A 23,947-nucleotide genomic window follows, 5' to 3' on the forward strand; every position below is an offset into this window, starting at 1 on the left:
TTTACTCATTTTTACAGATCGAGAGAAATAGGCTGATGGATAAACAGCCTATTATATGATGATGAGTGTCTGTAAGGAATTAAGAGACCTGCAAACCCCACTTCCATTAACGAACTTGTAGCGAGCCATTGGATAAATCATTTAACTTTTTCAGATTATGTACACCACAAGTGAATTTTGAAACGACTTTCATTCTAAAATGTCACCTATCCATTGTCCTTGACCAAATACTGTTGAAATGTCAAATTATTTAGTTGGATGTACTATCATTAGTGGCTGCGATAAATATAATATTTTTTTTCCAGATTATTGGCATCCCATCCCCTTCATCTTTGTTTAAGCACATAGTTCCAATGATGCGCTCTGAGAGCATGGAAATCACAGAATCCCTTGTTCTAGGTCTTGGCAGGACCAACCCAGGAGCTTTTAGGTAATTATCTTTGCATGTTTTCTCTACGCCCTAAAATAGCAAATGTGGCTCCTTGGAGAGAAGGTGAGGTAGAGTACTTATTATCAGGATAGTTGCGTATCAGTCCTGACTTTTACCAGCTAATTAGCCATTTAACATTTAACAGGTTATTTACTTTATCTGAGCCTTTATTTCCTCATTTTGATTGAGTAAATAACACCATATTTTCTTCAAAAAATGGTTATGGAAATCAAATATATATTATACATAAATACGTTCTAGAAATTATAAAATGCCATGTAAAGTTGTAATATTTTCCTACCTGATTTATTTACACAGTGATTCTGTTAGTTTGTAATCTTGATCTGTTGCCTAAAACTGTAGTTTTTTTCCCCTTCTTGTTCAAGAGAATGACTATTCTTAAAAGAAGTATTTATGTACATATTTTATATTATTCTTGGTGTTTTTGATAGTCAAAAGCAAATTCTTCATTTTTGCCTGAGTTTCTGTTTTGTTATTGCCTGATGGATCCTGACTTTATTCTTTTGAGGTTGTCCTCCATTGATATGGGGTGACGTTTGATGTTTTGTCTCCAAGATAACATGTACAACAGAGAATAGGTTAATAAATTGTAATATGTCTGTAGGTGTGGGGATAGCATTCATTATAAATGAAGTGTTGGAAGATAATTTTATGACAAGTAAACACACGATCGTGCTAATAGAAAAAGTGAGATACAAAAATGATCTCAATTTCTTAAAAAACAAATCCCCATAAATAGAAACAATTCTGAGGCAGATACTTTAAATGTCTGCAGCCGTTTCTATAGATGATGAAATCGTGGATGGATTTTATTTTCTTCTTATTTTTTTGTATTTTCCCAATTTTCTACAACGAGTACATTTGCAATTTAAAATCAGAATATAAGCAAAACAACAAAAAGATTATTTTCATGAAGTTCATACCCTTTGACCCATTAATCTCCTTTGTAAGGATTAATCCTACGGAGATAATCAGAAATGAAATCAAAGATTAATGTACAAAGCTGTTCACTGGACAGTATTTATTTAAAAAGTTAGATAAAATTTAATGAAACAGTAATAACTGAAAATGGTTAGGAAAATTATCAGTACTAGAGCATTATGAATTAATTAATGGCATGTGAAAGTGGTTATTGCTAGTGTTAATTAAAGAAAAGGGGATACTATTTTATATATGTTGGAGTTTCAACTATGTAAAATGTATGTGGGTTGAAAATGATTGAACAGATTGTATTTATCTCTACAAATTAGAATAGGTGGCCTATACCATTTTTTCTGTTTTCCAAATGTTCTACAGAGTGCATGTTATTTCACAATCAAAACAAAACAAAACAGGGAATTCCCTGGGGGTCCAGTGGTTAGGACTCCACGCTTTCACTGCTTAGGGCCTGGGTTTGATCCCGGATCGGGGAGCTAAGATCCCACAAGCTGCGCGGTGTGGCCAAAACCAAACCAAAACAAACAAACAAAAATACAATAAAAATTGTGTTTAAAACAGTAGGATTAGGGTTAACACTTATTAGTTTACATCATTATATTAATATTTACATATTTCTACATGTCAGATTATATATTTAGCTATTAATTAAATGAATGTATATCATTTTTCTTCTAGGGAACTAATAGAGGAATTACATCCCATAATTAAAGAAGCGCTTGAACGAAGGCCAGAGGTAAGCTGTGTAGTTTTCTAGCATTAAATATTTATTTGGCAAACGCTTAAAATTGGCTTCTCTATTCTATACAATATAACAAAAGTTAGAAGTTCAGAAGTAAATAAGTCTAGTGCAGTTTTCAACATTTTAAAAATGTGTAGAACTCTCCCCCCCCCCCCCAAAGGAGGTCCTACTCAGAAACCCATTCTGTAATACAGATATATAATTGCTCTACCTGAAGTTAGGATGGTCAGAGTCTGGATTGGAGCCCGCTAACCTTCTCTGTAAATGACCAGATAGTATTTCCATCTTTGCAGGCCATCCTGACTCTGTTGCAGCTACTCAGTTTTGCTGCCTAGACAACTAAACAAGTGGGTGTTGCTCTGTAGTCCAATAAAACTCTGTTTATAGTTACTGGCAGCAGTGGGTCAGATCTGGCCTGAGGGCTGTGTTTTGCCAAGCCCAGGTCTAGATCCCCAAATCTACACATCAGGTTCAGAGCAACTTTCAGAAGCCACGTGTCTTTTGGGACAGATGATACGTAATCCATAATTATAACAATTATTCTGCACTCAAATAAAGTCATAGATAAAGGGTTACATGAGCTACAGAGAAGAAAGCCTCCGATTCTGCCTGTGGTGTAAGAGAATGCTTTATAGGTGAAGCATGACCTTTGAGGTGAATTTTTGAAGCATAGTCCCCAGTGGACAAGCAAGAGAAAGACATTCTAGGTAGAGGAACGGCATTTGCAAACTTTATTTAAAAATTTTGGACATTGCAGATTTTTCTTTGTAATTATGTCATGGGGAAAGTGACTGAATGTTAGGCTGGAAAGCAAAAAAGGAACTCTCTTATGAAAGGTTCTTGGTTTCAGCTTTCTCCAGTAGACCAGTGGCAGTGCCCCATATGGCAGTGGAATCTGAGAATTCGCTGGGAGAGCTTGCTAAAAATTATAGATTCCTGGGCCTATTCAATGAGAATCCCTGGAACAGAACTCAGAAATCTATTTTTTAAAGCACCTTATATGAGTCTGATGTAGAACATTGAATGAGAGTCACTGCTATTAATGTTGGAGATCCTCTGAGGAATTTTAGCAGGAGAGGGAGATGGTGACAATAGCTACTTTTTATAGGGACCTTAAAACAGCATCTGTAATTCTTTACTCCTCGATTGTAATTCAGCCCTGTGGAGTAGTGATAGTATCTCCATTTTGTAATTGATTAATTTTTGTTTCAGATTGATCGTGTTGGTTACAGTGCAAAATGATTTATTAGAGCGAAGTGGAATTGGAAATAAAATTAAGTAGCAATATTTGTACTTACAAATTTCAGGGCAAAAAGTCATCTTAGCAGGTGAATAGATGTGCACAGTGATGTGCCTTGAATGTATGATATATTTTGAGAGCATTAGATTCACAATCTTTCTATGGACACAAAGTGAAAACAGGTCGACTAAAACTTTGCAAAACTCCTCAAAGATGGTTAAAAAACCATTTCATTCAATATGAATTGCAGCAAACTTCATAAGAGCTAAAAGAAACAGTAAATTTAATGAATTGGTTAGCCACAAATTGGCCTGCTTTTGGAAGGTAGAAAACTGGATTGTGGACATGAAAGTGAATGACTAATTTTTAATTGCTCTGTATTATGAAAATTATATCATAAATGACATAATGAGCTATAGAAGAAAGTGCTATAGGAGATGAATTATATCTTACCATTATATGAGTTTCTGTTAGAAGCAGAATCAAGTTAAGATGTTACAGCTATTACCCTAGGCGTTAGTACTTTGGCCCTACTAAGACAAACATATTAATTCGTGCCATGATGATCAAAGAAATTTGTTTTTGTTTGTATTTTTGTGTGTCAGAATTAATTGTTAAGTGAAAAACCATGGCATGAGCAAAATCTGTGGGGTTTCTCAGTCCCCTGTGTGATATTTTCCCTGCCCTTCTGTCATATTATTTGGGAGTATCTTAGGGATTCTTTACCATCCGAAGGGAACAGTTTACTCACTGTTTCAGTTCCTCTAAAGTTGTCAGATTAGCAAATCTGACCTAAAAGTAACTGTAAAGTGTAGAATTTTATTTTCTCCCCTCATAAGTGTTACTACTGTGTAAAATGTCATTTGATTTTATTTGGCTCGTTAATTTCAAACTATCCACACATACATTTTTGATGCAATAGCCACCAGAGTGCCCAAAATCTACCTTGCACAAGCAAAATAATGAGCCCCCAAGCTCTAAGACATTCACATTATTCTTTCCAAGTTACACCAGCAACTTTTCTGTCAACGTCCTTGAAGGATTTTTAATTAACATCTTTGTTATCTTTGGAATAGAACATGAAACGACGCAGGCGTCGAGATATTTTACGAGTACAACTGGTACGAATATTTGAACTGCTGGCAGATGCCGGTGTCATTAGTCACAGGTTAGTATTGGATTTTGATTTTTTAAACTTTTTTAAAACTAGGGACCGTAATATTTTTTTCTCTGAGGAAATACAGAAAAGCACCTTTGCAACAACAAAAAATCTGTACCACTATAAACATTATTTACCAAAGATGCATCTGGTACATTAACCCACGGCTAAAAAATGTATTCAAGTTCTACCACTGGTACATACTGCTTCAGGCAAAAATTGGGTGTAATGTTCTTATGATTTTAATATTTTGGAGGATCTAGTAATCTAGGCAAGTGGACAGTAGCCTTTTTTTTTTTCTTTTGGTGTCCGATCTAACTATGTCTTACCTTGTTCTTAAGATCTATTTCTTCTGGAGTTGTAAAAATCATATATTTAAAGGCTAAACATTTTAAGGTTTGCAAATTTATTTCAATCAACTATTAATCTATTGTGCTGAGAAAAATTATGAAATCCAAAACCATAATTCTTGTTTCCACCCTTTACAAATAAAAAACATAAAACCTGAGCTTATTGTTGACACTAAGACCATCCCCTTGAGGAAAATTCCATCAGCTTTATGTTGTGAAATAACTATTTCCTTAGGAAGGTAATGGTGTTGCCTGACCATTGAAGGAGGGAAAAAAAAGGAATCTGACCATTTCCAAAAAGGATAACTGAAAAAAGATCCTGAAGAAAAAAGTAGTAATAATCAAACAAGTGTTGTATTTATTGTTACTTTACCATTTGTCCTGATCATTTTTTCTCAGTGTGCTTAACACCTTTCATATTTAGCATTGAATGCTTTTGACAAGTGCTTTCAAAATATAGCTTTAATCAAAGAGAATTTAAACCATTGATTTACTATGATAGTAAATCAAAATAAGAAAAGAGAAACATCACTGTTTTTTTTGGTCCTCCACAAAAATAAAACAGTGGAAGTTAGCCAAAGTGAATTTGACACTGAACTTGATGCAAAAAATTAACCTAATACACATCTGAATCCTTTTTTCCTTGATTGCTTTTAATGTAATGTTAGTAACACAGTTGCATGTTTTGTTTTTGGATTTGTCTTTTTTTTTTTCTCCCCAAGAGAAGTCAATATAAAGTTATCCATTATGGACCATTATGGACTTTTTATATTCTTGCTTAAGGAAGAAAAGGTGAATTTTGAATGGCAAGACAGCAGGGATCTTTAATTTGTTCACCCAATCGATCCTATGTGCCTGATTCATAGTAGGTACTCAGAGTTTATTCTGGGCCAGATTATAGTCTACTAAATTGGTTTCCCAGCCACTAAGAAGTCATGACCCAGAGTTTAAAAAACATTCGTTTAAGGAATAAAGGAAAAAATTTCAGAGTGAATACATTCAACATATTTTTATTGTTGTAGACTGATAGTTTTAATATGCTCTAGTACCATTGTTGCTTCTTTCTCTTATTTTCATGGCTGTAAGATATTTATAAAAAACTATTCGCAGCTATGAAAAGCATATTTAAAGTCATACATTTTAGAGGTATTTTTCAAATATAACAAGGAGAAGTTAAGCAAATTACTAAAATGCTCTGAAGTAGCTACTGGTCACGTGCTTAAAAACTGATGGAATAAGACTGGAATCCAGGACTTGTGACTCTAACCAAACGATCCCTTTGCAGCCAGTAGGCTTCAGGCCCGGGACCTTGGCCTCACAGAGAATCTTACTGTAGAGATTCTTGGGGCAACTCCCAAAGTCTAAAGAGAAGATTTGAAAACCAGCTCTCTTACTTGAATTCTCTTAAATTTTTGTATCCCCGGTAATACCTATGCCAGAATCTTGCTGAGAATAAGTACCTAATGGATATTTGATTGATTATGCTAAAGGTATAATATGAAAATGCGGGGCAACTATGCGAACATATAGAATTAGTCTTTCCTCTCTCTACCTTCTGAACTGATCCTCCCTACCCCATGTGTCTCCGTATTTCTTTATTTTAAAAAGCAATATATTTTGATGGAGAGAAAATAACATTTAGCCTTCCAATAGGTGATTGAAGTTGGGTATGGAATTGAATAATGTAAATTACATTTGCAGTTCCTTGATTATGAAGCACCATGTATTTTTATATTTCAGTAAGCCAAAATCTTGTTCATTCAATTTTTTTATAAGTTGCACAGTGCTACGACTATGCAAATTTTAATATAATTCTGATTTTGATTATTAGGAATTTATTTTGACTTAAATTATAATTTAAAATCACATTTTCTTTACCATGTATTTCCTTTAATATTTTCAGTGCAAGCGGTGGCCTTGATAGTGAAACACATTTCCTCAACAACACTTTATTGGAATATGTAGATTTAACTAGACAACTCCTGGAAGCAGAAAATGAAAAAGACTCTGACACCCTGAAGGATATACGATGCCATTTTAGTGCCTTAGTGGCGAATATCATTCAGAATGTTCCAGGTACGGTTTTTTTAGCTCCTCAAACCACTAATGAATATTAAGAGACCATCGTATTATTTTCTCCCACTGAGGTTTTGTAATCTATGTTGACGAGCAACTTGTGAACATATGAAAAATATGTCAGGGTAACACGGATAGCAAGAATTTGTTTTACCTTTGAATTAGTATCAATGACTAGAAATCAAAAAGCAACCCAACATAGGTTTTCAACGACAGTCAAGACACTAACAAAAATTTGAAGAAATCAGTAGAATAAACTCTTTGGACAAACTTGTTCCAGACACAATGAGTGAAGAGCATAATGCTCCAAGTGGTATTTGAGAATAGAATTAACAAGATACATTTGACTAATGGGAGAAGGGTATAGGCACAGAAGTAGAGTATAATAAGGATACAGTGTGACTCATGATTCATTTAACAGATGTGTGCCTATTATTGAACGCATACTACGTGCCAGGTACTGGTTGAGGCAGCAGGAAGATTACTATATGCAATTGCATTTTAAAAAGTCATAAATACTTTGCAAGTGTAAAAATGTGGTTATAGCTTTTGATATAAAATGTAAATACAAATGTTTCTTTTTCTTTCTATGAAAGAATTAAAGTTACTTTGTTACCTTAAAAAGTATGTGCAAATAGTTGACTTTTAAAGTAAGATAATGGTTGTATTTTATAGGAGGGTCCTGTAAGCACTTCTTTAGATACATTAATTTCAAGTGCAGAAAACCTATTTTGAACTGTAGGGGCAAATGATGCTATATAGAGGAAAAGAGCCTTTCTTTCCTCTAAATTTTTTGATCTGAATTCAGCTCACTGATGTAAAGATGTAATTTAGTCCATTACTCAACACTTGCCTGCAACTTCCACATTGGTTCATTACGGTACTATTGAGTTTCTTCAACAAGAACTGATGCAGAGAACTTGTAGAATAGATTTTTAAAGTGGAAAGAATCCTTGGAAATCATCTAAACCAGCAGCAAAGGGCAGCAGAATGGGTTTGGACTCCAGGCCTCACACTTTACTACAAGTAGATCAGCTCCCCTGTTGTCAGTTATGTATATCAAGATTCCATGTAATGATCCTTTTATAGCTGAAAAGAGCTTATATGGTCCAAAGCCCTCTCTTACCAATGAACCAAGATCCAGAAGTATGTTATGTTAATGTTTCGGCAAGGTTACCATGTAGCCAGCAACAGCCCACGGAGAAGCAGGGTCCCGACTCTCAGCTCTGTGCCAGCCTTCAGGCAGCATTGTGACTGCCGTGAAATTCTGCTTGCCAAGATGCCGTATTTCATATAACGCTGCATCTCACATAACACTGCACTACATGATGACATGCACTGCAACTTTGTTCCTGTTATTTGCATATATATAAATAATTTGTTACTCTGGAGGTTTGCGGTAGGTTAAAATGAAAGCTTTTGCTTTCTTTTTTTATAATATATATTCAGTAACGGAGTTGACATGCGTATTAAGGAAAAAAGAAATGGAAATAATTTTTTCCACCTATTTTTTATTTACAGTACACCAGAGAAGAAGTATTTTTCCTCAACAGAGCCTTCGTCACAGTCTGTTTATGCTGTTCAGTCACTGGGCAGGTCCTTTTAGCATCATGTTTACGCCCTTGGACAGATACAGTGATAGAAATATGCAAATTAACAGACATCAGTACTGTGCACTAAAGGTATTTACCTAGAAATCTGATTTCTTTTTTCTTATGTTAAGAGTGGAGTTAAATTTTTTTGTCTCTCAGTGCCTGGTGTTATAAAACGGATAGGGATTTCTTCAGAGTACCTGAGAGAATATACATTTGCCTGCTGTATTCAAACATTTATACTGTAGGTTTATTTAAATGTACAAAATACAATGCAGAAAAGTTCCAGAATCTACCAAAATTGGGAGCCATTCTCTTAAAGAACTGAGGATTGCCTCAAAGGAATAACTATTTTTTTCCTACTTGAGTACTTACTCTTGGTCTTTTTTTTTTTTTTTTTCTCTTCTCCTCAAATACTGTTCAAACTCCATGTCTTATCTGGTATCACGATATTTTCATACTACTCATAGTAAATTTCTTCATTTCAAAAGTTACTATTTTGCTTTTCTTTATAAAGAAAAAAATTAACGATATTGTGGCTACATAAGCATGAGTAAAATATCCTGCCTCTTCTCATTAAGCAACCAACATTTAACCTCTTAAATGTTTTAAATGTAATTCTAATATTATTGTTTGAAGGCTATGTCTGCTGTACTATGTTGTGGCCCTGTTGCAGATAATGTAGGACTTTCATCAGATGGATATTTGTACAAATGGTTGGATAACATTTTGGACTCTCTGGACAAAAAGGTACTTATGACAGTTCCCTTAAACTTCTATAATCAATTGTCATTGCAGTATTTAGAGTTATTGTATGGCCCACTGAACATATCTTTTTAACATAAGCTAGGTTAGAATTACAGGCAAAAAAATAGATTATGTAAAATTAAATAGGATACCATAAACTACGAGATTTGTAATTCTTATTTAGTACTCATTTGAATAATTTTAATTTCCCTTTTATATTATAGGATTAATACAGTAGTGTGTGTATATATATCACAATAGAGTTCTGAGTCAATAAAAGAATATTAATTGCGGAATACATTGAGCTCCATGGAAAAATACGTTGTTTGCTATGTTTAGTTGAATTTTTTTTGACCACTCTCCAATTAATCATTCTTTCTTGACTTCCTTACTCTCATTCTGTACACACACAGACTTCACAGTTTAAAATAGAACTTAACATTTTTTCCCCTCAGAATAATTTTTCTACTGGGTTATCAAAAACAAGAATAAAGCTTGATAAAAATAACTGGAGAGGTTAATAAATCACTCTCCTGAAAGCACTTAATCACTGTTCATATTCATCAACCACCTCCGGGGCTCTGCTGGAGAAGAGAATTGTACTTCTAAGAGTCTTATATAAAAAGCAGGAGACCAAGCATAATTTTTCCACGTTGGTTTTTCTGCTGGCTGAATAAAATGAGAAAGAGTTGAACAAAAGGAGGCTTGAGTTTCGTGATTCAATACAGTGACTATATGCACTATATTATTTTAATTAAAATATAGAGGAGTAGACGAATAATATATCCCTTTCTCTGTTCCGGGCAATTTTGTGACCTTTACTTAGGTTCATCAGTTGGGCTGTGAAGCAGTTACATTACTGCTGGAGCTGAACCCGGATCAGAGCAACCTGATGTACTGGGCTGTGGATCGCTGTTACACTGGTTCCAAGAGAGTGGCAGCTGGCTGCTTTAAAGCCATAGCTAATGTATTCCAGAACAGGTACTCTAGATACTACTGTCTTTCATATTTTATTTAGCTTTCCTTAAAAAAGAAAACCGGTCCTTTTGAACTCAGAAATAATAATGAACCAGTACTTTCTTTCCTTAAGTGCTAACAAAATTTAACCAAATACGGATAATGATCCCCATGCATCTGTTGTACCTAATTGCCTTAAAAACAAAAACAAAAACACGCAGTCATCTCATAGGCTTAGCAGCTGCATGCCTGTAGCCTTCCCTTTATATCATGTTTATTAACTGGCGTGAAAGCCTCTAAACGTTATTTTACCTAACATGTACAATTTGTCCCTAGGGATTATCAGTGTGACACGGTGATGCTCCTCAATCTGATACTGTTTAAAGCCGCTGATTCTTCTCGAAGTATCTATGAAGTTGCTATGCAACTTTTACAGGTTTGTAAACAAACGTTAATTAAAATATATTTTTGCTCGGGATTTAATGAAGCATAATAATCTGTTCTTGCCTTGAAAGTATGCTAACATTCAGCTCTATTTTTAATAGTGGGGTATGGTGTTAATTCCTGATTACCATTAGAAATAGAAGAGTAAAATAATATGGGTCATTTAAGTCTATAAATCAGGCAAACTACTCAGAAGTGTCCTGTAGGGGATTATGTATGATACCCTTCCCCTTCCCGCAGCCCCCCTTCCGCTCACCTGTGTGTGCCTCTGTGTGTGTGTGTGTGTGTGTGTGTGTGTGTGTCTGTGTCTGTGTCTGTGTCTGTGTGTGTGTGAGTACTTATAAAAACTGAGTGGTTAAGGCCTATGTGTGCATTTAACTATTTCTGTTCAGCAGATAAGAATAATGCGAATCAAATTTTTTTTGAAAATCAAGTGAAAAGTAACTAGCTCTTTTATGATAACCTTTTATAATATTTCTTTATTAGACTGAGGAAAATAACCTAGAAAGTTAACTTATCAAGTGTGGATATATGATTATATCCATTGATAATGGGGTGTGGTTCTTCCCTCTTAACCAAGGGTTAAGAATGGGATTCAAGGAGATGCACATTTTTCCAAAGGGTTTGAAGTGGTATTGAGGCTGGTAGGGACCATCTTAGGAATTATACCCTAATGTTTTTATTAATTAAGAAGAAAGTTGAGTAGTGTAGCTCTTTGTATAGTGTAATGTCAAAAGAATTTTTAGCTTACATTCCATATTTAATCTGTTATTAAACAAGATAGGTTTGAAGAATTTTTTTTCAAGTATACATGTTTTTATACAGTCATAGTTTTGAATTGGAAAAGTGGTAAATCTTCTTTAAGTAATTGTATATGAAGTTGCTGAAGTTATTTTCAAACTATGCTACTGGCATTCAACAAAGGGAATGTAAAGGCTTGTAAAGAGTTACAGATCTTTTGCAAACATTTCTTGGAATTAGAAATTAGCACCTGAAAAACTTTACAACATATATAACTTTTAAACTGGAATATTTCTTGGGAGAAGATTTTATATTTTTCATTATAGTTGAAATTTAGAGGACCCATAAAATCTTAAATTAATGGAGTGTACGTTCTTGTAGATCCTGGAACCGAAGATGTTTCGCTATGCTCACAAATTGGAGGTTCAGAGAACAGACGGAGTACTCAGCCAGCTGTCTCCTCTGCCGCATCTGTATTCTGTTTCATATTATCAGTTGTCCGAAGAATTAGCAAGGGCGTATCCTGAGCTAACTCTCGCCATATTCTCAGGTATGATCATTGCACTGGTTAATAGTTTTTCTTTAGCAACCATTTTGAGAAAAACTACTTTTAGGAAATTTAGATATATGAAATTTGAGGTTGAATCAAAACCAAACATGTCTTTATATAAGATCATTTTTCTTCTTTCGTATGAACTCTTAACACTTACCTACCATGATATTGAGATTGCTTATTAAAAATCTCTGCAGGGATTCTAACTTTGGCCTCCGTTCTCCACCTCAACCCAGCTTTAAAAAAAAAAGGTAGAAGGGGGCTTCACAGGCAATTGAAAAGTATTTCTTTAGTAGACATAGAACTTCCTGAATCTTCTGGTATGCAGTTTATCTTGTGTATTGGTCTGTGTTTAATAATAAAAATAGACAGGGATAGAGATACAAGTTTCTTTCTATAAGTAAAAGCTCTAATCTTAGGGAAAGGTCCTGCACTGCCTTAAGCAAAACTATTGCTAGGAACCCACATTGCATTCTGATCCAGTTTCCTTTCCTTGTGGGCCAACAGATATTCTTGGCAGGAGTTTTGAAAACATCTGGGCTGTGTCAGGCAAGATGTCCTGTATATCTGGGCTTCCCAGGATTTAGACTTAAGATAATTTGGGGGTTCATCCAGCTTAACCTCTGGCCAGTGAGCACACTATTGCAGATGCCCCCATAGTGCTTTATCCTTTAACTGAAAAGTTTTAATTATAATATTTACAAAAGACACTCAGCTAGTTTTTCTGCTCTTCATCTGCAACAAGATCTTGTTCTAATCCAAGTACTAGAAATGCACCAAAATTGGCATGCAGGGAATAACAGGGTTCTTAAGTGGATCCTTTCCTTCATTTGGGCTCAAGGCATAGAAGCCTTGGCCTTCTTTGCACATCTTTCCACGGTACCTATTTTAGTGGTGGAGATAGTTTGATTCCCATCCCTAACTGACCTGAGTGGGGAAAAAACAACTTCAGTTCTCCTAACATTCAGTTTTTAAAGCAGCTCACGTGTTTGGTTTGCACTGATAAATGGCAGCAGTCTAGCCCCTTCCTTTTTCCCGGCTCCCACAGTCCTGATAGCCCTTTCAAGATCGACATGGATGGTCATCAACGCAAAGTAGTAACCACTGTCAACACTAATTTTGCTGCTGCGGGGCTGCTTCTGGAGGCTCCAGCACAGAAAACAGAGGAGTCCTCTGGGTCTCAGAGTTCATGAAATTGGTCAGGATGGCAGTGGGTGTTGCCATGGCCCAGGCTGCTCTATGCACTTACAACCCCCTGGCCAGGATCTCTTCATGCAGCTACTTTCAGAGCTCCAGGTCTAATATTTCATACTCATGGCAATAACATTGACCCATTAACAGAAGGGCTTCTTGTAAAAAGTTAGAATTGAGCATAAATACGTGCAAGGCACTGGACTGAGCAGTTCACTGGTAGTATGTTGAATTTGCACACTAACTCCATGTTGCAGCTGCTTTTGTTACCTTCTTACAGAATAATCAATTGAGGATCAGAGGTTGACAGGTTAGCCCTAGGTCAACCTGTAGGTATGTGGCAGAGCTGGGATTCAAACCCAGGTGTGTGTGATTCCAGAGCCAAGTTCCAAATCACTATGCTTCCATATTTATTCCTTCTGATGAGTAAATAGGTATAAGACCTAGTGGGCAAAACGGGACTTGAGGAGAAAGAAGTTTTGTACTTAAAGTGATTTATGGAAATTAAATAGCATATAAAAACTCACAGGCTTTGGAATCAACCTTGTATTTGAATCCTCTGCCACTTGATCATTGACCTTGGGCAAGTTACTTGGACTGTCCACCACACAGGTTTGTCATGAGCATTAAATGAGATGAATGTTAAAGCAATAAGCACATCATAGGCGTCTCCCCTAGATAAAACCGAAGTATGTGAGATTTTTCATGGATCGCTTTAAATTAATCCATGTATAAAGATTGTCTTTTATCTTATAATTACATTTATTTATTTATTTGGTAAAAAGCATACATAGTAAAATTTACCATATTAATCATTTTAACTGTACAGTTCAGTAGTGTTAAATATATTTACATTGTTATGAAACAGATCTCCAGAAATTTTTCATCCTGCAGAACTGAAACTTTATACCTAGTAAACAGTAACCACCCTTTTCCTGAACTTCCCCCAGCTCCTGGTAACCACCATTCTGCTTTCTGTTTCTATGAATTTGACTATGTTAGATACATCACATAAGTAGAATCACACAGCATTTGTGGCTTTATGACTAGCTTATTTTACTTAGCATAATGTCCTCAAGCATTCATCCATATTGTACCACATAACAGGATTTCTTTCCTTTTTAAAGCTGCAGAGTATTCTATTATATACCACATTTTGTTTATCCATTTATCAATGGACATTTGGAGTGCTTCCACTTCTTGGCCACTGTAAATAGTGCTGCTATGAACGTGGTTGTGCAAATATCTCTTCAAGACCCTGCTTGCAATTCTTTTGGATACATACTCAGAAATGGAATTACTAGCTCATATGATAGTTCTGTTTTTAATTTTTTGAGGAGCTCTTATGCTGTTTTCATAGCAGTTGCACCATTTTACAATCTCACCCATAGTGAGCAGACATTTGTCTTTCTTAACCGCCAGAGATATTTTATATAAAAGCTAAGTGTGCGGGCTTCCCTGGTGGTGCAGTGGTTGAGAGTCTGCCTGCCGATGCAGGGGACATGGGTTCGTGCCCCGGTCCGGGAGGATCCCACATGCCACGGAGCGGCTGAGCCCGTGAGCCATGACCGCTGAGCCTGCGCGTCTGGAGCCTGTGTTCCGCAACAGGAGAGGCCACAAAAGTGAGAGGCCCGCGTACCGCAAAAAAAAAAAAAAAAAAAAAAAAAAGCTAAGTGTGTGATATATGTTAGCGGCTATCTTTTCTTTATGATGTCATCAATGGCAAATTCATTAAAAGGAGAAACAGTGCTCATAATTCTTAAATGTAATGAATAAAATCTGGCTTGCTGTTTTTTAAGAATTAAAAAGTTAAATTTAAAAATTAAATTTAAATTCATTATAAGTCAAAGGAAACCACAATTACATCAGTCGTTCCCTCTTTGACTTGTTCTTAATTACAGAGATAAGCCAGAGAATTCAGACAGCTCACCCTTCTGGGAGGCAAGTAATGCTGCACTACCTGTTACCGTGGATGAACAACATCGAGTTGGTGGATTTAAAACCGTTGCCCACAGCAAGGCGACATGATGAAGATGAAGATGATTCCTTAAAAGACCGAGAACTTATGGTGACCAGCCGGCGCTGGTTACGAGGAGAAGGCTGGGGATCCCCACAAGCCACTGCCATGGTTTTGAATAATCTGATGTACATGACAGCAAAGGTAACGTGGTTTTTGTATTCGCAGTTGCTGGACAGAATTACCAAGTTAGGAGTAAACAGGTTAGAAACAGACGAAGAGATTAGATAATCCTGTGGTAACCAAACAAGTACATGTTATCAGTAAGTTCCTTTCTTTAAAAAACTTCTCATTAGATATAAAATGTCTTTTTTTTGGTTGGGGGGAGCTAAAATCATATGTGCTTAGTGATACTTGTGTTCAGATGTGTTGAAAGAAATGATTGTTCCTCTAAAGTGTGGAAGAGATTAAAGCTGTCTGTAAAAGCGTTATTTTCTATTATTTCATGACATGGCAAGTTTGATATTGAAAAGACAGCCGTTACTAAAGTGTCTGCTGTGTTTTCTGCCTCTAGTATGGTGATGAGCTGGCCTGGTCGGAGGTGGAGAATGTGTGGACCACACTCGCAGATGGCTGGCCAAAAAACCTGAAAATAATTTTGCACTTTTTGATCAGCATTTGTGGAGTGAATAGTGAACCAAGCCTCTTGCCTTACGTATGTGTTCAAGTTCATTTACTTTTTATTTATTTTTTTAATATATATATTTACCCAGTGTCTTGTGATGTCAGAGTCTGGGCAGCAGTAGACCAGCAGAGGCAAAGCGGGGGCCAAGATGAGGCAAATCAGGAAATAGCACATGGATTTATCCATTGATTCATTTAACAGGTATCATCTGGCTTTACTACAGGCTAGGTGTTCTTCTAGGTTCTGATGGATGCTACAGATTTTATTCTTTGAACCTATACCTAATTTATTTAATGAATAAATCAGTAATAAAGTGCAGTCATGGTAAGGGCTACAAAGGAAAATTGCAGAGTCCTGAGAGTGGGTAACTTTGGAATCACCACTGTCTGGGAGGATTAGAGATGATACTGGAGAGAAAGTGATATGGAAGTGGAGAGATGTTAGTAGTTTTTCCTATCAGGAGCTGGCATTGGGATATTGGAGCAGGATGGGAAGTGAGAGCTCATTGCCTATGGAATCGTGCCGTAAGGCTTCTAGAAGCAAGGAAAAGCATGATAAGAGATATACAGTGAAGAATATGTCTTTGCCTTCTAGAGGGAAAGCAATACTTAAATCTGCTCAGGTTAAGAGAACAGCGTGAAACTATCAAACATGAAGGTTAAACTGAATATACACACACGCACGCAAACACACACGTGTATATGTAGATATAGCTATCAGTGACATGGTAGCATCTCCTTAAAGTATGTCCACAGAAGACTAGCTCTGCAGAATGTTGCTCTGAAAGTTCTTATGGATCCTACTTTAAACGAACCAGTTAACTTGAATCCTGAAAGCACTATTCTGAAGGCACGTCACAAGATTAACCTTCAGTGAGAAGCACTTAGAGAAAGGTGGGTGTTTGGTTCCAAACAACACCATCACACATTACCTCTTGACCTCACGTCCTAATACTCTCCGTCAGGCCCCCTGCCCTTGAGCCACGCTGACTCCGCTGTCCTGCTTTCACACCAGGCATCCCGCCCGGGGGCCTTGGTACTTAACTTTCCTCTCTCTCCCAGACAGCCACATTGCTCACTGCTGCACCTCCTTCAGACGTTTCCTCAAATGTCAGTTCTCACTTGATACTTTTGCTGGTCATCTTGTCTAAAACTGCAAATGCCCTGCCCCCCACCCGTACGCTCTTCTTTTCCTTTCCCTGTTTCATTGATTTTCCTAGCACTTATCATCAAACTTGTTATATATTTTACCTCTTTGGCTCATAACTTTTGCCTCAGTCAGTCCAGTGGATTGTCAGCTCCTTAAGAGCAGGAATTTTGGTCTGCTTAGTTCATTGCCTTCTTGCCAGAGCCTGGACTAGTGCCTGACACACAGAATCTTCCCCTTAATCAGACGAATGAATGAGTGAGTCGGGGTTGGCACTAGAAACAGGCATGAAGCTATAATTCTAAGAAGCCAAGATGAAGTTCAGGGCATAGCCATTTGCCAGAAGTTTTAAAAGAGCTACTTTTAATGACAATAATAATAATTTCTTAATTGTCGTTTCTTAAGCACTACTTAGAGGCCAGGCACGGTATAAGCACTTCATCTCCATTACTTAATTTCCGGAAGAAATCTATGGCCTTGCTAAGATTACTGCAGTTTTACAGATGAATAAAATAAGGTAGAAAGAAGAGTAATTTCCTCAAAGCCGCACAGCCATTTAGCTCTGTCTTCATGGAGCTGGAATTCCAACCCAGAGCTGTTGGTGAAAAGTCAGTGAAAGCTTCTTGGACAGGCAGTGAAGCTGGAGCGGGGATGGGGCTTGAAGACCTGACAGGATTAGAGTCAGGAGTGTCAACTCAGATGACCTGGGTCGGAGCAAAGGCACAGAGGAAGAAACATACTTGACGTTTCCTGGGTCAGAGGAGACTGGACTTGGGAACAGAGAATTAGCAAATAGTTAGAACAGCTCGGAGAGCTCAAGAGCTGTGTGGAGGACGGTCAGTTATCATTAGGGAGCTGTATCAGATTTTTGGTATGATGTGATAAAGCATGTTGTAAGATTTGTCTGGGGGTCATCTAATAAGACAGAGCTTCTCATGTGTCTGTATGCACGTGAGTCGTCTGGGGATCTTGTTCTGGTTCTGAGTCTGGAGGTGAGGGTGAGGCCTGAGATTCTGTATTTCTAGCAAGCTCAGATGACGCTGCATCTTCTGCGAGGGCCTCATTTTGAGTAGTAAGGATTAAAGTAGAGACAAAAAAGAGAGATCAGCCCATTTCAATAATACATATTACTAAAATATACCTATAAAGCATACTACTGAAAAGTTTTTTTCAGTTATTTCACTCGTACTGTGTACTAGGGCTTTTTAAAGTGCTTTATAAATTTTAATTTACTTAATCCTAACAACCCTATGAAGTAGCTGACATTGTCCCTAATTGCAGAAGAGAAAACTGAGGGGAACTTTCCAGATCGCCTAGCTAGTAAAAGTTACATCTGCACTCCAATCCAGACTGTGTCGTTGGAGTTCTAGATTCTCACTCTTAGTCAACACTCTATACTGCTGGTTGAATATAGAGAATGGGGAAGGCAGAATAAATGATGAATCCTGGGTTTGAAGGCTGGCTGAATAAAAATATGAGGAAAATCTTAGGATGATATTAATTGAAAGTTTCCATTGAAAGAGAAACTGATTTAAAGAAAGGCAAGTTATCTTTTGCTTTTCTAAGAAAACCCCAGAAAGGTAAAGGAAGTAGATAACTTTATGGACACCATTAAACAATACATTTAGGTCATCCTAATTAGATATAATGTTGAGGGTTAGAGGGAAGATAGAACAGTACTTATAAAGCTGATTAATATCTGATTGCTAATCAGTGTCTATTCAAATTAAGATTGTGCTTATTCATCTACCACTTAAAGTTGAACTTACTCTGATAAAATTTGTCTCAACACAAGTTTGTGAGATAAAAATTGTGCTTTTTCTTTTCCAAACAATTTCTTTTGTGACAGGTGAAGAAAGTTATTGTATATTTAGGTAGAGACAAAACAATGCAGTTGCTAGAAGAACTGGTGAGTGAACTACAGCTGACCGACCCTGTCAGTTCAGGCGTCACTCACATGGATAATCCCCCATATTACCGCATCACTTCCAGCTATAAAATCCCTTCTGTCACCTCAGGTGAGACGTCATTTAAAACTGACTACTTTGTATAAAAAGAGAAGCTTTCCATAACTGTTCATTTTAGCAAGCGTTTGCTTTAAATAGCATCATAAAGAAAACAAGCAAACATGAATCATATATCTAATTAACCGGACAAAACTTTGTAAATCCTCATATGAGTAAACAAGTTTGACAGTGTAAGGATTCGTAATGTGATAAAGGGAAACATACTTACATACTTACTTAGAACTGGAATATACATTTGTATATCTCTATACAACAAATGCTTTTTTAAAATGACTATAATTAGTATGTAAATATAGAAAATGCTCACTTATTGAAAATTACTGTGTAATTTCATATTATAACTATTTGGGCATATATTATACATAGTATCCAATCACATGAGGTATATACTTTTATGTATACCCATATACTTATAGTTATTGTAATATTTCGAGTTGAAGAAACTACATTGCTGTGGGAATAACTTTCATTGAAAATATAATATCTGGGCTATTGTAGGTTAAATTTCTATGAATTTCTTTGCCATTCAGTTTATATTAAATGTTTTTGTGATGTTAATAACATTGTATAATTAGAAATCTCTCATACTATATAATTTATTTTTGTCATCTATTTCCATCTTTTTGTTATACTTTCCAAGAGGTTTCTAATAATGCTTCTATTGAATTTTTCATATCTGCTAGAATGTTTTTAATTCCAAAGAGAGGTTTTTTTAATTAGAATATTCTTAGGAGCGTCCTATTCATGTTTCATGGTTGGACTGTCTTCTGTATATTTGATAAAATTTTCTACCAGTGAAAGTTCCTATTTTCTTTATATTGCTGTGTTTTTGTTTTGGTTTGTCTTAGTAAAAGCTTTCCTCAAAAGCCTACCAATTCTGGATCTGTCTTTTCATAAACAGTTCACTTAACAGGCATATTAAAAAGTTGATTGGGTGTTCTGTAGGTATATGTGGAACTTATTTTGTCCTTTGTTGTATGATGATTTCGTCGATAGAAGTATACATAGGTCTTTTCTCTTGCAGTAATCAGATTCCCCAGAGAAAACTCTTCTAGTCCACTGCCTAGAGTAGAAGGTGTAGGGGTGTGTGTGTGTGTGTGTGTGTGTGTGTGTGTGTGTGTGTGTACCAATACATATAGTCCATACATACACACACTTGCACAGTCTTCAAGCCTTCTGGTAGCCCAGTGGTGTAAGAAGGTTGCCGGGGGATCCAATGGCAAATTTATGTATGTGTGTATGTATGTTTTCACTTAGTCTTCGTATCCTCAGTAAAGTACTTCCTCCTTCACCTGTATGTGGTGTGCCCTAGTCCAGAAATCCTCTGATTTACTCACATCAGAAGAGACTTCTGGAAGTGAGGAGAGAGAGCTACCCAGTTACAGGAGGCAGAGGGGTAGATCTTGGGAACCAGCTACTTATGAAAGAGATTTTCAACCATTCTTGCCTTTTTTTTTTTTTTTTTTTTTTTTTTTGCGGTACGCGGGCCTCTCACTGTTGTGGCCTCTCCTGTTGCGGAGCACAGGCTCCAGATGCGCAGGCTGAGAGGCCATGGCTCACGGGCCCAGCCGCTCTGCGGCATGTGGGATCTTCCCAGACCGGGGCATGAACCCATGTCCCCTGCATCGGCAGGCGGACTCTCAACCACTGCACCACCAGGGGAGCCCCATTCTTGCCTTTTTTAGCACCTCCTTCAACCCCTACTTCCAGAGGTACTTGAAGCCACTAATTCCTGACCTTTTGGAGGTTCAGCAGTATAGATACGGAAGCTTCTTGTTTCCTCCACTAACAGCTCTGGATTCAGCCTTCTTAACACTTGATTATTTCCTGTCCATTTGTTTTCCAGTATCCATAATTTTGTTGCTGTGTCTCCTTACCCTCTTGGTCGTTAAGAGTACATTCCTTTTTAAAAATCATCTTCTCATTTTAGTGGAGTTTTGACATCTATAATTTGAAATCTTTTGTTCTTATTGAGCTATCCTAGGTTTTAAATTCATAGATACTGTTTTGTCTATGATTACAGGAACTACTTCTAGTAGCAATACAATGGTAGCTCCCATGGACGGCAATCCCGATAATAAGCCCATAAAAGAGAATATTGAAGAGAGGTAAGTACTTCTCTGTTCTTCATTAGCCTGTCAGTTTGACGTATGCAGATTATCATCAGCATAAAATGATAATTTCTGCATTGGAATGTATATTTCATTGTGTTAAAATTCTAGTGAGGAAATATATTTCCATATTGGAAATTTTCCTCATTGACTATTTTAACATTAAAGATGCTGGCATGCTAGATTTTTTAATATGCACTAATGGATGAATAGGTAGAGTATGGTCAGTCACTTTTTGTGTGGCTACATTTTTAAACTTTTCTAAATGGATATTTACTCTGCCTGTTTTATATGGAATAGGTTTCATCAGCACATTATTATCACAACAATTTAACAAAAATCTTCAGGTAGAAATAATTGACTTCAAATCTTAAGCTTTTGAATTGTAATGTGGAAATTAATATATATCATAGTAAACTTTAGTATTTTGTGTACTGTGTTCTTTTTTAAGCAAAGAAAGTGAAACATAAAGTACAAATACCACTTTACCATGAACTGTGACTAACTCAGTGATCATTCCCATAGCTATGTGCACCTAGACATCTACAGTGGACTAAACAGTCATTTAAATCGTCAACATCACAGACTAGAATCTCGATACAGTAGCAGCTCTGGAGGATCTTATGAAGAAGAAAAAAGTAATACATTCCAAATGTTGTTTTTTTAATAACTGCGATGGCAAGGTGTATTATCATTATATTAATGTTAATAAATATATTCTTCCCGGAAGTTGTTTTTAGGAAGGGTATTTAACTGCCACTAATGGTGTTCCAACATAATCTGAAATGTCTTGATTTTAAGAAGCAACGTAAGTGGGGGAAATATGTTTCAAAAGCACAGGTTCCCTGTAGATAAATCAAAAGGAACATAAGAATTCGTTCTCAAGCAGCATCGTAGAACAGACATTGACCAACAGGCTGCTTTTTTGAACAGATTTGAACTTTCATGGGATTCACGTTTTACTAAAACGTTCTCCCTTGCAATTGCAAAATGAATAATGTGTCCGAGTCTCATTATAACACTAAGGTAGGGTAGAATAGAAGCACAAGCCTTCAGACTGGAAGGGACCCTGAAGATGATCTGGTCCAATCTCCTCATTTTGCACACGATGGAACTGAGGCCCAGAGAGGTTAAGTGACTTACCCATGTCACACAGAACTCACATTTCCTGATGGCCTTTCTTACTGCACCCTGCAGCCCCACTGTGGTAGAGCAGATTTCCTTTGAAGATGGGTTTGTACTGGCCCTATCTCAGGAAATTTAGAACTGAGTAACTTACCAGAAGGCCCTTGTTACAAGGCAGCTTTACCCATAATGTGGTCTCATAGCTTGGACATCAATTGTGGAATCATGATGAAGTGTTCGTGTAGTTTTGCTTTGATTTAAAGGATGGAACCTGAATTGATATCTCTTTTCTCGCTCTGATTTGCTTAATCTGATAAGATTTGTACCCATGTCTACCTAGCAAACATATGTCCAAATAGTGGGAAATTCTTTTTATCACTTTCCAGTGCTATAAATAGTTGGTGTTTTACTAGAGTTTGCTTATATTGGCGGAAAGTAGATGGTGTAGACAATGAGATCATTTTATTTTGATAGGTGATTCAATGCCACTTTATTCTAATTGGCGACTGAAAGTGATGGAGCATAATCAAGGAGAGCCACTACCCTTCCCACCAGCTGGAGGCTGCTGGTCACCACTGGTGGATTACTTGCCTGAAACGTCATCACCTGGATTACCTCTTCACAGGTGGACCACAGTGTCATTCCTATTTCATATGAGCCAAACCACTGTTTAACACTTCCAGCTTTCTTTACGCTGACAACACAAAACATAAGAAACCTTCTTTCTTTTGATACTGCAACAAATTCGATCCGTGCGTTTAGATTTTAAGAAATCTAAAAACTCACACTTCTCACTGTTTACAATTAGTATTACTAAATCTAATTCTGCTGCTGCTGCTTTTCTGGGTGTCTGGCATAGTTACTTGACCTTTCTGGGACCCAGTTACTACATCTGAAAAATATTATTTTCCGGTAGTAGGCAGTATTATTTTGAATTGAGTTAAGCTGATTTCTATTTAGCAAAAATCACAATAGAACAGTTACCGCATTCTTTCGAAATGTATTATTGTACCAAACATGTACTGAACACCTACTATGTGGCAAGCAGTGTGCTAGGCCTTAGGGTTGAAGATGAAGAAAATATGGGCCTTGACTTCAAGGAGCCCTTAGCCAGATAGGTTTTTTCTAAAACTATCATGTAACAGTTTCTTCAGCTGTATTTCTTTTCTTCTTTTTTTCTTGAGAAATTGTATTTTTTCCATAAAAGACAATATTGAAATCTTCAAGTAATTTGCATAAGATTTTCTCTAGGTTTACTCTAGTGACACATGAATAATGCTCTTGTTTGTCATAGGTGTAACATAGCCGTCATCCTTTTGACGGATCTCATTATCGATCATAGTGTGAAGGTGGAATGGGGAAGCTACCTCCATCTTCTTCTTCATGCAGTCTTTATAGGTAATACATATTCGGCACTAATTCCTTCATTTTATATTTTTGTGATAATTGAAAGTCAGTATAGTATGTTTGTTTGCTTTTTACAGGTTGTATTTTATTTATTTTTTAGTTGAGGTAGAGTTGATTTACAGTATTAGTTTCAGGTGTACAAATAATGATTCAAAAAATTTTATAGATTCTACTCCATTTATAGTTATTATAAAATGTCAGCTACATTCCTTGTGCTGTGCCATATACCTTTGTACCTTATTTATTTTATACACAGTAGTTTGTATCTCTTAATTCCCCACCCCTGCCTTGCCCCCCCGCCCCCACCCCC

At 36.6% G+C, this 23,947-nt stretch overlaps 1 protein-coding gene across 9 annotated transcripts in view; it reads left to right on the forward strand.

The window, feature by feature from the left end:
• Positions 1–23,947, forward strand: part of FRYL (FRY like transcription coactivator) — a 244,633-nt gene that overhangs the window by 166,880 nt on the left and 53,806 nt on the right. For all 9 annotated transcript variants that reach the window (XM_027103011.1, XM_027103012.1, XM_027103013.1 and 6 more), the window contains 16 exons: positions 306–430; positions 2,066–2,123; positions 4,446–4,537; positions 6,782–6,954; positions 8,476–8,636; positions 9,186–9,296; positions 10,120–10,274; positions 10,587–10,686; positions 11,817–11,985; positions 15,081–15,340; positions 15,711–15,851; positions 18,817–18,985; positions 21,018–21,102; positions 21,631–21,743; positions 22,705–22,855; positions 23,525–23,628. In XM_027103011.1, the coding sequence (XP_026958812.1) occupies positions 306–430; positions 2,066–2,123; positions 4,446–4,537; positions 6,782–6,954; positions 8,476–8,636; positions 9,186–9,296; positions 10,120–10,274; positions 10,587–10,686; positions 11,817–11,985; positions 15,081–15,340; positions 15,711–15,851; positions 18,817–18,985; positions 21,018–21,102; positions 21,631–21,743; positions 22,705–22,855; positions 23,525–23,628 (2,167 nt within the window). The remainder of the gene's footprint in view (positions 1–305; positions 431–2,065; positions 2,124–4,445; positions 4,538–6,781; positions 6,955–8,475; positions 8,637–9,185; positions 9,297–10,119; positions 10,275–10,586; positions 10,687–11,816; positions 11,986–15,080; positions 15,341–15,710; positions 15,852–18,816; positions 18,986–21,017; positions 21,103–21,630; positions 21,744–22,704; positions 22,856–23,524; positions 23,629–23,947) is intronic.

This window comes from Aethalodelphis obliquidens, unplaced genomic scaffold (assembly GCF_003676395.1).
Source record: "Aethalodelphis obliquidens isolate GAN/ISIS:26980383/991018 unplaced genomic scaffold, ASM367639v1 scaffold6, whole genome shotgun sequence".
NCBI classification, from domain to species: Eukaryota; Metazoa; Chordata; class Mammalia; order Artiodactyla; family Delphinidae; genus Aethalodelphis; species Aethalodelphis obliquidens.